Source organism: Chaetodon auriga, chromosome 16, assembly GCF_051107435.1.
Source record: "Chaetodon auriga isolate fChaAug3 chromosome 16, fChaAug3.hap1, whole genome shotgun sequence".
Classification (NCBI taxonomy): Eukaryota; Metazoa; Chordata; class Actinopteri; order Chaetodontiformes; family Chaetodontidae; genus Chaetodon; species Chaetodon auriga.
In genome coordinates this window covers 7580111-7593608 of record NC_135089.1, presented here as the reverse complement: position 1 = coordinate 7593608, position 13498 = coordinate 7580111, and the positions used below count along the sequence as shown (strand labels likewise).

The window sequence follows — 13498 nt, the reverse complement described above, 5'->3', positions numbered from 1 at the left end:
CCAAAGACACAGTATTAGTACAAATACCAAATATACATTTAACTTCACAAGCACAGACTTTCACGAATGCTACCACTCCCCTTGTTACAAACAGCAAACAGCACTTTAACTGATTATTTTCCTCTTTTCTCTTTCATTTCTCTCTGACAGGCTGTGTTCACTGATCTAGAGATTCTAGCTGCTTTATTTGCCGCTGCCATCCACGATGTGGACCATCCAGGAGTGTCTAACCAATTCCTCATAAACACCAGTGAGTGGAAATGAGATTAAGAGACACACAAAACTATGAATTATAAAAAAAAACAGAATGGGAAAACAGGACATCATGATGGCAAGGACAAACAAAAAGCAGCTTCTGTAGAAGAATCCAAATTGTTCACGACTGATTAGTAATAGTGTAACAGGTCTCATCTATAAAAGTCTCAGATTTTGAAAAGAGCATAAGACAGGTAGCAAACCTCCACTATGTAAGAATTAGATGAGGCTAGTTCTCTGGGTCAGCTATCTTGATAATATGTGGCCTTTCATTTCGTTCTACCCAAAAAGTTCGTCTTAAATGTTGTTTTTGAACTCATAAATATATTTTATTAGTATGTCAACTGTGTTGTTTCAGTTTTTCTAAATGGAGATGATCACCTCTAAAGTTGTATTTGCACGTTGCTTTTTCCTTTAATCAATAGTTGTACATTTTGAAACGGTGTCACTGCTGTCTTGATTCAAACACTGATGGAGGGAGCATGGTGATGCTGATGGGGTGATGCAATCACAGTATGTCTTTTTGACTCGTGTGTGTTGTATGGCTTCCCTCAGACTCAGAGCTAGCCCTGATGTATAACGATGAGTCTGTGTTGGAGAACCATCACCTAGCTGTGGGCTTCAAGCTGCTTCACGAGGACAACTGTGACATCTTCCAGAACCTTAGCAAGAGGCAGAGACAGAGTCTGAGGAAACTTGTTATTGATATGGTGAGTGTCGTCAACACGGCTATTCTGAATCATGAAGATACCTTCCTCAATTCTCACCTGCTCTTTAGCTCTCACACATATTCAACCACCTTCCTATTCTCCATCTTTCTTTTTCTTTCACTTGTTTTCTTCCTAGGTTTTGGCAACAGATATGTCTAAACACATGAGTTTGCTGGCAGACCTCAAGACAATGGTGGAAACCAAGAAAGTGACAAGTTCTGGAGTATTGCTGCTTGACCATTACACTGATCGGATACAGGTGAGACGCCACCTTCAACTGACAATTCAGCCATTTAGCAGATGTTCTGATTCTGGGTTTGTTACAAAAGAGCTGAAGCACTGATAGGATGTATTCGAGTAATTCAAGAGGAAGACTAAGCAGGATGTAACCATTGCTTAGCTAGAGTTAAAGTAGAGGTTACGGGGCAGGCTGCTGGACAGAACACTAACTCGGATGAAGGCTGATTTATAGTCCTGCATCAAAGTGTCTCACCTCTGCAAGATCCAGCTCACACTGGAGATATGGCCTTGTCACAACTTACATGCCCCTCCTCAAAATGCCATGGTGTTGTGGTTACACTGTGTTCATGGACACCATAAGAGCTGTGACTGCTCTTTGTTGGTTTTTGTTGCATTTTCTCCAACCTGTTTCCAGTGCTAGTAATGTTTGTTGATAGTTAAGACAACATGGATCAGGCTTAAGAAAGATTAGAAGGAGTAGTTTATGTGTGCTTTTAGAGGTAGGACCACAAGATATGCAGGCAAACAGTGATTCTCCCTGACCCTGGTTGTCAAGGACTGTGCTAAAGTATTTGATGGATGAAATGGGTGTTGCTTTATTTTGTCAATGAAAAAAAAGAGATCTTATGTGGGGCAAAATTTTGCAGAAAGGAAGCTGCTTATTACTGTCCAAATTGAGTTTGATGGACTGGAGATGGCAGCCAGGCATGCAGAAATGTATTTGACTTGATTTGACCTGAATGTCAAAGATCTGATTGATGCTGCCTCATTTATTGCACTTGATTATGTAATGTGTCTTTGTTGAACTTACTGTTATTGTGATGTTGTTGTCCTGTTTATGTGTCTGACGCTGCTAATTAACCGTGGCTTGTCTAGGTCTCACTAGCAAGAGAGGTTTTAATCTCAATGTGACTTCATAGCTAAAATTAGTTTAATTAGTTGAAAACACAAACCCTCAGACAGCCAGAGGGACAGAGGAAATGGAAAGCAGATGATCTCCACGTGTATCTGAATTCAGTGTTTATAACTTTGCATATGCATAATACAGTGTGCGACGTGGCTGTGTGTTTGTGCAGGTGTTGAGGAACATGGTGCACTGTGCTGACCTGAGCAATCCTACGAAACCCCTGGCTGTGTATCGACAATGGACGGAGAGAATCATGGAGGAGTTCTTCAGGCAGGGAGATAAGGAGAGAGAGCGAGGGATGGAGATCAGTCCCATGTGTGATAAACACACTGCATCTGTGGAAAAGAGTCAGGTAAATGCTCAGCCCTGAAATATACACATGTATGGATATGACTCTGTGCACAACTGGATAACTGTTAATGCTGTAGGTGGGGTGATAACAACAGTGCAGCGAGTGATCTGTCATCACTGATCACAGCAGTCATCCTCATGCATTTTAATGCTGATTTGAAGGCAGTGAAATGACACCACTGTGCTAGTTTATATGATGCCAGTCATACTCTTTCTTTCTGGATTCAGGTGGGCTTTATTGACTACATTGTCCACCCGCTGTGGGAGACATGGGGGGACCTTGTGCACCCTGATGCCCAGGACATCTTGGACACTCTGGAGGACAATAGGGACTGGTACCAGAGCACTATCCCACAAAGCCCCTCGCCACCTCCCGTGTGCCAGGAAAAAGATCTAAACGCCTGCATGGACAAGTTTCAGTTTGAACTCACCCTTGAGGATAGCTCTCACAGAGAACAGGGAGATGAGGGTGACAAGCCTACGCCGAACCACGTGGCACAGGACTGCAGTCAGGGGGAAGAGGAGGAGGAGGAGGAGGGTAAAAAAGAGGAAGAGGAAGACATAATGGCAGAGGAGGAAAATGAGGACATAATAGAAGAGGAAGATGAGGTGGCAATGGAGGAAGAGGAGGTGGAGGAGGAGGAGCAGGAGGTGAAAGCTCACTTGGAGGTGAGATCTGAAAAGGAAAGACTTTCTGACACAAGTCCTGTAGAGGAAGAGGAAGATTCTTCTTCACAAGCTGAAGATACATGAGTTCTACTCCTGTGTCTCCCTCCTCACTTGCACACATTATCTTGTTCATTCTTTCAATGGCCAAACCAAGAACAAATAAGACTGCAATGACAATACAGACCTTTAAATATATTTTTCAAAAAGGGAATAAATTAAAATTGCTTAAAGAGAAGGTAATTACACAGCAACTGTAGATTTGGAATAGTGACAAGTCCTTCGACTGATTTCACAGTGAACTTTAGGCTAAGAGGAATGGGCCAACTGAAGACAGCGTAGCACTCTGAGACTGGAATGCACACATATAAACACATATAAAGTGACACACACAAACACATGGTAGGAGTAAGTCATGCAGAAAACAGCAATGCAATGTGTGTGCGTGCACGCACAAGTCATGCAGTATAATTGGAACCCAGATGAACGCCCTCCTTTCTTGCAAACGCACAGACATGCCAACACACACACACACACACACACTTGACTGTATGTTTGTATGTGTGCATTTACGTGAGGGACATTGATCAGTAATGAATCTCTTTGGAAAAAGCCATCTCTTAATGGAGTATTAAATAGTGTTCAGTCAGTATTAGTAATTCATGTTCGTTAGAACCTCAACAGAAACTGTTCTCCTCAGAAAAGCTACACATCCGAGTGACTTTTTTTCCATTTCTGTCGGAAAGAAAAACAAGAAAATCCACAGAGTTGGAGGAGGAGAGAGGAAGATATGGAAGGAAAGGAAGATGCTGCGATGAGGGGGCCGCTGGGTCCCATACCCCTTTTCCCTTTACGAGGAGAGCGCTACTGGTGCAAGATGGCTCTGTGCCTTTCTGAAACACCAGCTTCCTGAATGGAGCTGTCGTGAAGCAATGCATTGTGGGACAGGAGTGTCTGATTTTGTTATCATTTTTGATTGTCTCTTGTTAAAGATCTCTTTACTGTTCATGGTATTGTGGTGTGTATCTCACACGTACAGTTTCTGTGGTGATATGTTTTAAGCTGTAAGTCTTCCTTTGTTGCTCTTCTGGTAATATAATAACTCAGAACTCTAGATGCAGAGCAATCACTACCACCACCACAACCACCAGTGGACTCTTTCCAGCTTATGGTTTTTTCTTATTAGAATGATTTTTTTAAACTTTCTGAGAATAAGCCATGTGATGCTTTGAAGCATAAGTTTTGCCTATTTTCTATTTAACAGTTGCTAAATATGTTGAAGGGATTCAGAATTATTTCATCAGCAGAACAAATTTTCACTCGCCATCTCAAACCCACTTGCACTGTGTGTTTTTGTCTCCTCATACACAACAATTCTCACCAAAGTGAAGGATGAAAAACTTCAGTGGCTGAAGGGATTTGAAGGAAAACAGATGAATAGGAAAACCAGGGAGGCAGAATGTCAGGAGAAGGAAGTGCGACTTGGCCAAAAGGTGGTGTGGCAGTCCCTAATCATCCTTGTTATGTTTGATGCTTTTTTGCCTTAATGTCAGATGCAGGATACATACCTGCCAGTATGTAGATTTATAAGATATATAATAGATATCCTTGTATATTTATATCACGTCTGTATGCTTATTTCTGTGAGTATCAGTGTGTCTATACACAATGTATCCAGCATTGCATTTGGAGGGTAAACATTGCTGCCAATTAGTTGTTATGTTGTTGCTGTGCTCGGACCAACAAAAAGAATGTGTTGTTTTTAATCAAGATGGTAAAATGACTATCTTATAGCTACCTGAAGGCATGCAGAGGAAATAAGAAATGGGAGTGAAGATTTTGCAGCCAATGAGAATGAATAAGGACGTCCTTTGTTTGACTCTGACCAGATATTGATTTGTTGACAAGGTGGAGCTGATGCGTATGTGTTTGTTTGCGTGGCTTATTGTGTTGTCATGAGTAAGCGAGTGAGTAACAGAGAGAGAGGGCAGGATGCTAAAGATGTTGTCATATGTGTCATTGTTGCCTCACTGGCATCACCACATCGTGTTGAATGGTGTTCAGGATTCGATCAGCACAGCTTAAATGGGTCACAGTTTGTTTAGGTGTTTGTTTTTCACAGGGTAAAAAAAAGAAAAAAAAAGAACATGGGTGTGGTTCTTTGGAAGGTAAGAGTAAGTTTCTGCAGGTCAGTAACTGAACTTATCTGAAGACACCACAGCTCGGTGCAACAGAAGCCTGTGTGTTTGACCTGCTCTGTCGCAGGATGGAGCAGAGCTGCGGGGCCACCACACAGGCTTTCATCTTGTGGAATGGGAATCCAGGATTACTATTGCAGTTAAATAAAAGATTCCCATATGCATCGGCCTTTTATTTTAAAGATGTTGCTTTGTTTTTGTGGCTTCTTGTTCTGTCATAAGCTATAAAAACATTAATATTTAATTGCCATACAAACACAATACTGTAGCAATTGTTTCTTATCAAGAAAATTATTCAATTGATTGATTGCTGCCATTCTTTTTAAATGATGAAAAGAAAACCATGGGAAGCGTTTTCTTTGAACAGTTTGTGTACAGTTTATTTTTATATCATTCTGGTGGATGGTCTGGAAAATGAATCACGTGTTGATGATATTGCTATAAGCATTACCACTCTTGTACATAATGTAATATTGGATTGTAAATTATAAATTTATCCAAGTCATAATGATTGACAAATAACCACTTGAGGTTGTTAAGTGAACCACTGAAGCACTGCAGGCCACATGCCCACCTTTTCATTCTCTGATTATGTTTTTGCTCACTTGTGCTAACATTCTGTCAACTGTCCACATTTATTGTTAAAATCAAATATATTTGTACCAGCACTTTATTCCATCAGGTTTTGAGGCAGACAGTGTGTTTCAGGTAGTGTACAGTCTGTGCTGGTGGTTTGGTCATTGGCAGTGGCCTGTTGATTATATTCCATTGGGCCAAATCACAAACTTTCATTGTGCAGTAATCAATGTTAGCCCCGTTTATAGAGGAATAAACTAGTCATTCTCTATTAATAGTCCATGTGAGATTGAATTTATTTGACTGATCAAGTCAAATGTAAGCTGGCATAGTCACATAAGATGTGACGTGTTCCAAGGAAATAAATGTGTCCTTATCTAACTTGGCCATTTCTAGTACTATCACCACCTCTTTTCTTAGTAACTTTAATCACTAGCCTGATAGCCTGATTATCCATCCAATGGTGGCCTAACTAGCTGGTTCCCATCGGGTTGCTGTCAGGTTACTTTGTCGCAGACTGACTCCCTCTGTGAATAATTCTCTGGGCTTTAATTCATGTGTTTGTCACAAGTAAGAAAGATTATTCAAGGGAAAAAACAACATGAAATGATTGTAATATTTGTAAATGATCTTGCTGTAATGTGTAAATGTGTCCAAGTTATTTTTTATTATATTATTTTTATGAGAGTTTTTCCTCTTAACAGAGCTGAGGTGTCATTTTGTGAATAAATGCATTTAATAAGCAAACATCTATATATAAAACAATATTATAGTATATCAGTATATTTTTCTTTTATTTCACTGTTCGGTACTGTAAAGTGTGTTAAAAATACAAATAAAGTAAGATTTTTATATTAAAAATGCAATACCATTGTCATGTATGCTGTTACTGTTGCTAGCTGGTAGTGCACTGTTTGGTATTAATGTTTGCATTCTACTACTTTGTGTGCATTATTTGCATTCATACCATTTATTAGTCATGGGTCATGGGAGTGTAATCTTATTTCTAACAAGTTACAATTGTACCTGGGTGTTTCAGGCAGCATTTCTTGGTCCTTTGGAGTTCTTAAAGCTCCAACCACTTTTTAGATAGATGCTCTATTGTGTCGAAATGAGCTCTATTTGGGCTCATTACTTGCTCCAGTTTGCACTATGTTCTCGGTAGACTATGTTCACAGAGCATCTAAGGATGCTTACTAAAGACATTTAGACTATTTCCGAGTGATAATGGCTGTTTTCAAGTAATATTTATCAACTTGGACGATATTTACTTGTTTGTCTTACGCTATTATTAAATATCATCAAACAATAACAGTTGAAACAGTTGCTAGGGCTACCTGCACCTGCCTGGCTCTGGCATGAGATGGCTGCATCCTCAAGAATTCCCAGAATCCTCTACTCCAAAGACTGCCATGGCTTTCCGCCAATCACAAGCGCTAAACAAACCGTCGTCCAATCAGAGTGAAACAAGACAGAGGTGGGTGGTGATATACGCATGCGCTCTGTTGCTACGGAACTAGGAGGTGTATGACCCAAGTGTATCACCGGTAATGATTAGCTATTAGCTTGTTCTAAGAAGAAAAAATACAAATTTTCTTTGTCTTTTTTCACCCTATTAACATTGTGTACTAGAGTTATTATGGTGTTGTTGTATTAACATACGCTCACTTAGTATTTTTCCATCTACGTGGATATGTTTGCGTTTAGCTAAAGCTTTAGCTAAATTCGCTAGTTAGCATTAATTTGATAGCTGTCGGCTAACTAACAAGAAGCCGTTGGAGTTTGTCTAAGTGCGTGACAACAAGCGTAACTTACAAACTACTTAAATCGTTTTTGTATTTTATAACGTTATCGGCCATATTGTGGCATGTTTATAGTTGTTCTCTAGTTGTTCCTGTACTAATCTGCACATTCTCTTGATTGTATGCACCGGCGTAGCTGAACCTTCCTTAAATCTGACCCAGTGTGGAACCGCACCATCATGATGTCCTGCGATTACCTCTTGCTGCTGCTGCTGAGTGTGGGAGTCTCGGCGGTGGAAGTCCAACGCCCGCGCGGTGTTCCTTTATCAAGTAAGCGTTAATGATTCATTTACAGCTTTTAAGACAGATTCATTGTACAGCTGATTCAGTTTTGCACCGAGGTCAAAGTTCCCACTTGGTTTTCTATAGTTTTGGAGCTCTCATTGTACTAACTTGTTTGTTCTGTTCAACATCCAAAGAACGGCAGTTCTATGAGGAGGACAAACCTTTTACTTGTCTGGATGGCTCTCGCACTATTCCCTTTGACAGAGTGAATGATGACTACTGTGACTGCCAGGACGGCTCTGATGAGCCAGGTGCGTATTTCCTGCATGCTCAAGATTTTTGTACTACCTGTCCAGTACTCCTCCCCCCAAATAAAATAGCTAAAATAAATGTGTAGGATGTCTGCTTAGTCAGCACATTTCTAACTTTGCTAGGTTCTGACAGTATTGGCCAAGTGTTTCAGATGTTTAACAACACATTTTTTTGCAGGTACTGCTGCTTGTCCCAATGGCAGCTTCCACTGCACCAATGCAGGTTTCCGACCAGCCTTCATCCCTTCCTCCCGCATCAATGATGGAATCTGTGGTATGAATTTTAAACTTTGCTGACTATTTCTTCATGGCTGTGTTGTTGGCAGAATTTTTTAAATCTCTTTGTCTTCTGTACAGACTGCTGTGACACAACAGATGAGTACAACAGTGGTGCTGCCTGTCAGAACACCTGCAGGTGGGAATGTTTTTGGATTGTAATTCTGTGCACTTATGTGTGCTTGACAATATAAGCTTGATTTCTCCATAGAGCCTATATTTGTATTTATATACACAAGCTTCCAGAAAATGTTAAATGTTTGTTTTTGCTGAGTATTTTTCATTATGTGTGATATGCAGGGAGATGGGGCGCAAAGAGAGGGAGAGCCTGCAGAAGATGGCAGAGATCGCAAAGGAGGGCTTTCTGCTTAAACAACAACTTATCCAGGAGGCCAAGAGGGGCCTAGAGGATAAGAAGGTGTGAATGACAAGAAAACATTTGGTATTTGTTTAATAATCAAGTTCCAGAGTGCTGAAACATGGAGTATCACAGTGTAGAGCCACAGAAGATGCCAAGTCGTCCAGGTTGACAGTGAAGTCACATATGGTCATTCTTCCCTGTTGCCTTTGTGAATTATGTTCTCTTGAGAAGATGTTAAGGTGTTGTTTCATAAATTGAATGGAGTTTTCTGATGTTATGTGATGTTGAAGATGTTATGTAAATTAAATGTATTATTTTGATTTGTCTCAACAGGCCAAACTTGCAGATGTTCAGGCCAGTAAGAAGGATCTGGAAGAGAGGGTGGAGGCTCTGAGAACTGTAAAGGAGACTGCAGAACAGCCAGAGAAAGAAGCCAAAGAGCGCCATCTAAAGGCCTGGGAAGGTAAATTGAGATGTGAAACTATATCACCCTCTACTGATCAGACAGAACATCACATTACAGATAGTGTAGTTTATTTTATTAGCATTTTTCGAGGTAGACTAAGGGTGCTACATACACTAGTACTCAAAAAACTTCACTGATGCAAGACATCTGACCTGTAGGTGAAATACAAAGCATAGCAGTAACACTGTGCTTTTGTGTTGGATCATAATCACTCATGAATCAACACAAAGTTAAATTTTGTTTCTCTTTCAGATGAAAAAGCTCTCATTCGCTTGGAGAAGGACAAGGCTAGAATGGCTGAGGTCTTTCTTGAACTGGACGATGATGCAGATGGCTTGTGAGTATTGGCACCCTCCAGAATTGTTAGCACCCAAAATGAGAGAAGATTTGCAGTATTTTTATTGTTATTGGTATTATTGGTCTTTACCTCATTATTGGGAATCCAAAATGCTACCACACAGCAGACTATAGAGATCAGTATGTTCTCTGGACAAGAAATGCCTAAGAATAGATGATCACTCTTTAAAGAGATTTTAAGTTCACGCCTTTCAAATGTACAGTTTGGCTAATCATTAGTGTGACACTATTTCAGTACTTTTGTACTTGGTGTCATGACTGTTTTTACTACAGTTCAGTGAATGATGTATTTTTGTGTATCTCAGTGTCTCAGTGGCTGAACTTCTGTCCCATTCTGAGCTCGACCCTGATGCAGATGGTTCATTCACAGAAGCAGATGCTCAGGTAAATTTATTTATTTTATTTTTTTTTTACATCATTCCTGTAAAAACACTGCTGTTAGTATAGTTACCATTAAATGCAAGTATTTGAAAAAAAATGCCACACATCTTACAAAGCTGAACAAATCAAGAAGTCAAGACTTTCTTTGGTTTGTATAGGGACTCTTGGGAGGAGTGGACAAAGTGGACACGGTAGCATTTGAGTCTATTTGGAATAACATCAAAGAAAAATATATATCAGAGGTAAGAACCTGATTATTCTTGTCAAAACCTCCATGTTTGAAAGCCTCTGCTACTCTGAATTTGCACCTTTCTTGGCATCAGGCCAATGCAGACACCCCAGCCCCAGTGGAGACGCCACAGGAGGAGTTGAGGGAGCCAGACTCTGACAATGACTCTGAGCAGTACCCTGAAGATGGCATCCAAGAGGAAGAAGAGGATGATGATGAAGAGGATGAAGATGATGACCCAGATGAGATAGACTATAAGGTAAGCCCACTGAGTTTCTCCATCAAACTTATGCTGGATAACTAAAGTTTATTTTAGTGAGTCACTCTTATCTGTGTTTGATAAGCCGAGCCCTCCTACGATACAGACTCAAGAAAAGAAGGATGACGATGATGAGGGGACTATGCCACCTTTCGACCAACAAACGCAGGACCTCATTGATGGTAAGTGTGTATATAAAACTGAGTGACTCAGCCAGTCCTCAGTGATGAGTAAGTGAGTCACGTTGTAAAATACCAGAAGAAAAGCACAGATGTGACTGCATACCTATTAGTTTGAATTTTAGTGTGTTCATTTGAACACTTTTGTATGACTGGTTCTATTGCTTGTCTTTTAAACATCAACAGGAAGGCATGATTTGCTCAGAGTGTGTGTATGTAAGCGCATGAATACATGTATGGATTTGAACTGAATTTACTTAAAGTGTATTTTTGATTCTCAGCTGCTCAGAAAGCCAGGGATGAGTTTGATGAGGCTGAGAGAGCTCTGCGAGAAGTGGATGATCAGATCAAGTAAGTGCTATGAATATGAGGGAGCTTCTTTTCCAATAATGTAATCATCTTGGTTACCACAACTGCAGTCTAACTTTGAACAGCTACAAAGAATGAGTTTCTTTCATAATTGTGTTCATAAAGGTTCCATTTTGGATTTGCGTTTTGTCTGCAGGAACCTCGACAAGGAAATCTCCTTTGATTTTGGTCCCAGTGCTGAGTTCGCCTACCTCTATAACCAGTGTTATGAGTTGACTACTAGCGAGTATGTGCACACTCTGACTTCAGAAAAAATGTATTTATTCAAATTATTCGTGATAAGTTTCTACTTCTGAAGGACTAAGTTCATTTTTTGCTTTCAGGTACATCTATAGGCTTTGTCCATTCAGCAGAGTATCCCAGAAACCCAAGTATGGTGGATCAGAAACTAACCTGGGGTAAGAGAATACTCATGTGTGGTGTTTGTTACTATTTTGTATTTTGCGCTGTGTTTGTCAACAGTTGACTCATCCCATACTTTTCATCTTTTTCTTTCTGTAGATCATGGGGGAAATGGGCAGGTCCTGAGGATAACATCCACTCTGTGATGAAGTATGAACATGGAACAGGGTGCTGGCAAGGCCCTAGCAGATCGACCACGGTGAGTCTCAGCCCTTACTCAATCTTTTTCTTCACCTGATTTTTCATCCCATCACGGTTTCTCATTGGACAAAGCAAAGAAAACAAATATTCTTTGTCTTTCAGGTTAAGTTGACGTGTGGAAAGGACACAGTTGTGACATCTACCTCAGAGCCCAGTAGATGTGAGTACCTGATGGAGTTCACCACCCCAGCTGTCTGCCAGGAGCCCCAGAGCCTGGATCCACTGTATCATGGGCACGAAGAGCTCTAGATTCACTTGATTTGTAAGTAACTTACTTTTTTGTTAGTCTGCAAGCGTTCAAAATTAATTGAGACATTATCACACTGTTTTGTGTGGGGCACATACAGTGAGGTCTGCTGCAGGACTGTATCTTTTCCCCAGGATCTTTATTTGGTCCTCCAGTTGGGCAAAGATTGTACAAAAGTCATGTTTTTGAGCAAAAAGTGTACTGCATCTACAGTTAACAACTGGACGCCATTTCTAAATGGTGCTAACTCAAGCAAAATAAATATCAGTAATATATCAGCGACAGTCAGAGCTGCAAAATGCAAAGGTTTAGCATTTCAGCATTTTGTTGCGAAGAAAATCCCTTGTTGCCTCCCTTTAGAGGAAGAGCAGGACAGCAGAAAGAGCAAGGTAATGACCACTTCATTTGAGTTCATTGGGGTTGCTTTAATAGAGGATTACGATTTAATGAATGCTAAGAATTTAATGATGCAGTTTATGGGTGAGACAAATGCCTACAGCTGTATATTTGGATGCATTATCAATACACCTGCTACAGTATTGCAATATATGCAGTGTTGCATCCATCCTTTACAGCAGACATTTATATAAGTAGAATATCTGATTTATTCTTTCTTTTCGGAAGAAATGGTTGCTCTGTGGTTATAGATGCAATATACTGTGCATCATAGAAAGTGCTTGTCTGATGATATCACTGTTGCCGTGGCTAAAGGTAATCTATAGTGGTATCATGTGTAAGCTTTCTTGCAAGGCCCAACCCTGATGCTGCACAGAGTGAAATAGATATGAGGTGTAACTTCCCTTGAAATGAACAAGGATTATGAAAGGCTACTATAACTTCTTTAACATTTCAGATGGATTTGATGTTATTTCAACTATCAATTGCTTATCTCTCCTCTCCTGTTTATCATTTTTATGACGGTGATATTGCAGAAAGGATATTGAACTTAGCTGAGATCTACGGTAATCATTGTGTAGATGAGATCAGGTCCATTCAAGCAAGTGTGGAGGTGAGAGGGTTTGAGACAACAGAAGCTGATTTTGTTCTTGTGTGTCATATTTAACCTAAACCAACACAGCATCTCACTCATTAGGTGCCCAGAAATGAATCCTACAGTGATTAATCACAACTAAATTGCCCTTCCCTTTAACATGACATAGGCAAACAAGCCAGTGAAATGAATGTGTATGCACTCACTCTTGCAGGTTGTTCTTGAGGGACCACGGTCGCTGCAGAAGTTGCTATGCTGTGAGCAGCACCACATCAGCACCGGTTAACAATCAAGAATAAACTTTGCGAATTCCAATGAGCAGTTATGTTGTCTACACATCTAATTTCCACTGCTCCCTATTGTGTCGTTTCTCTGATTTGTGTCAAATGTAGTCATTCCATCGCTTCCAAATAAAGTTTCTTTTATCATATTCCAAACTTGTGTTCATTTTTAACTCCAGTATAGCTGTTTTGTTAAAACTGAGCTTTTCATCAATACTGTTGGCTTCCAAATTCATTGTACTTGCAGTAGTAGTAAAC

At 40.2% G+C, this 13498-nt stretch overlaps 2 protein-coding genes across 6 annotated transcripts in view; both read left to right on the top strand.

Moving 5' to 3' along the window:
* Positions 1 to 5254, top strand: part of pde4a (phosphodiesterase 4A, cAMP-specific) — a 39943-nt gene extending 34689 nt beyond the window's left edge. For all 3 annotated transcript variants that reach the window (XM_076751685.1, XM_076751686.1, XM_076751688.1), the window contains 5 exons: positions 151 to 250; positions 811 to 965; positions 1102 to 1224; positions 2282 to 2464; positions 2692 to 5254. In XM_076751685.1, coding sequence (XP_076607800.1) covers positions 151 to 250; positions 811 to 965; positions 1102 to 1224; positions 2282 to 2464; positions 2692 to 3216 — 1086 coding nt within the window. In that variant the 3' untranslated portion in view covers positions 3217 to 5254. The remainder of the gene's footprint in view (positions 1 to 150; positions 251 to 810; positions 966 to 1101; positions 1225 to 2281; positions 2465 to 2691) is intronic.
* Positions 5255 to 7398: 2144 nt separating this feature from the next.
* On the top strand, positions 7399 to 13390 carry prkcsh (PRKCSH beta subunit of glucosidase II). Of its 3 annotated transcripts, none has more exons than XM_076752100.1 (18): positions 7399 to 7450; positions 7842 to 7975; positions 8125 to 8241; positions 8420 to 8515; positions 8599 to 8656; positions 8818 to 8935; positions 9212 to 9341; positions 9597 to 9681; positions 10007 to 10085; positions 10241 to 10324; positions 10406 to 10570; positions 10677 to 10752; positions 11031 to 11100; positions 11255 to 11344; positions 11442 to 11516; positions 11620 to 11719; positions 11824 to 11983; positions 13174 to 13390. In XM_076752100.1, exons 2-17 carry the CDS (start codon positions 7885 to 7887, stop codon positions 11968 to 11970), a joined length of 1581 nt encoding a protein of 526 aa, XP_076608215.1. In that variant the 5' UTR covers positions 7399 to 7450; positions 7842 to 7884; the 3' UTR covers positions 11971 to 11983; positions 13174 to 13390. The 3 variants fall into 3 exon arrangements, with proteins under 3 accessions (XP_076608215.1, XP_076608214.1, XP_076608213.1); XM_076752099.1 differs by having other exon boundaries at positions 10659 to 10752; XM_076752098.1 differs by having other exon boundaries at positions 10656 to 10752.
* The last annotated feature ends 108 nt before the right edge of the window (positions 13391 to 13498 follow it).

Coding starts and splice junctions, on each gene's coding strand:
- prkcsh (XM_076752098.1), top strand. CDS start 7,885: ATGATGTCCTGCGATTACCTCTTGCTGCTGCTGCTGAGTGTGGGAGTC. Junction 10,571..10,655: donor CAGATGAGATAGACTATAAG/GTAAGCCCACTG, acceptor GTGTTTGATAAG/CCGAGCCCTCCTACGATACA. Junction 10,753..11,030: donor AACGCAGGACCTCATTGATG/GTAAGTGTGTAT, acceptor TTTGATTCTCAG/CTGCTCAGAAAGCCAGGGAT.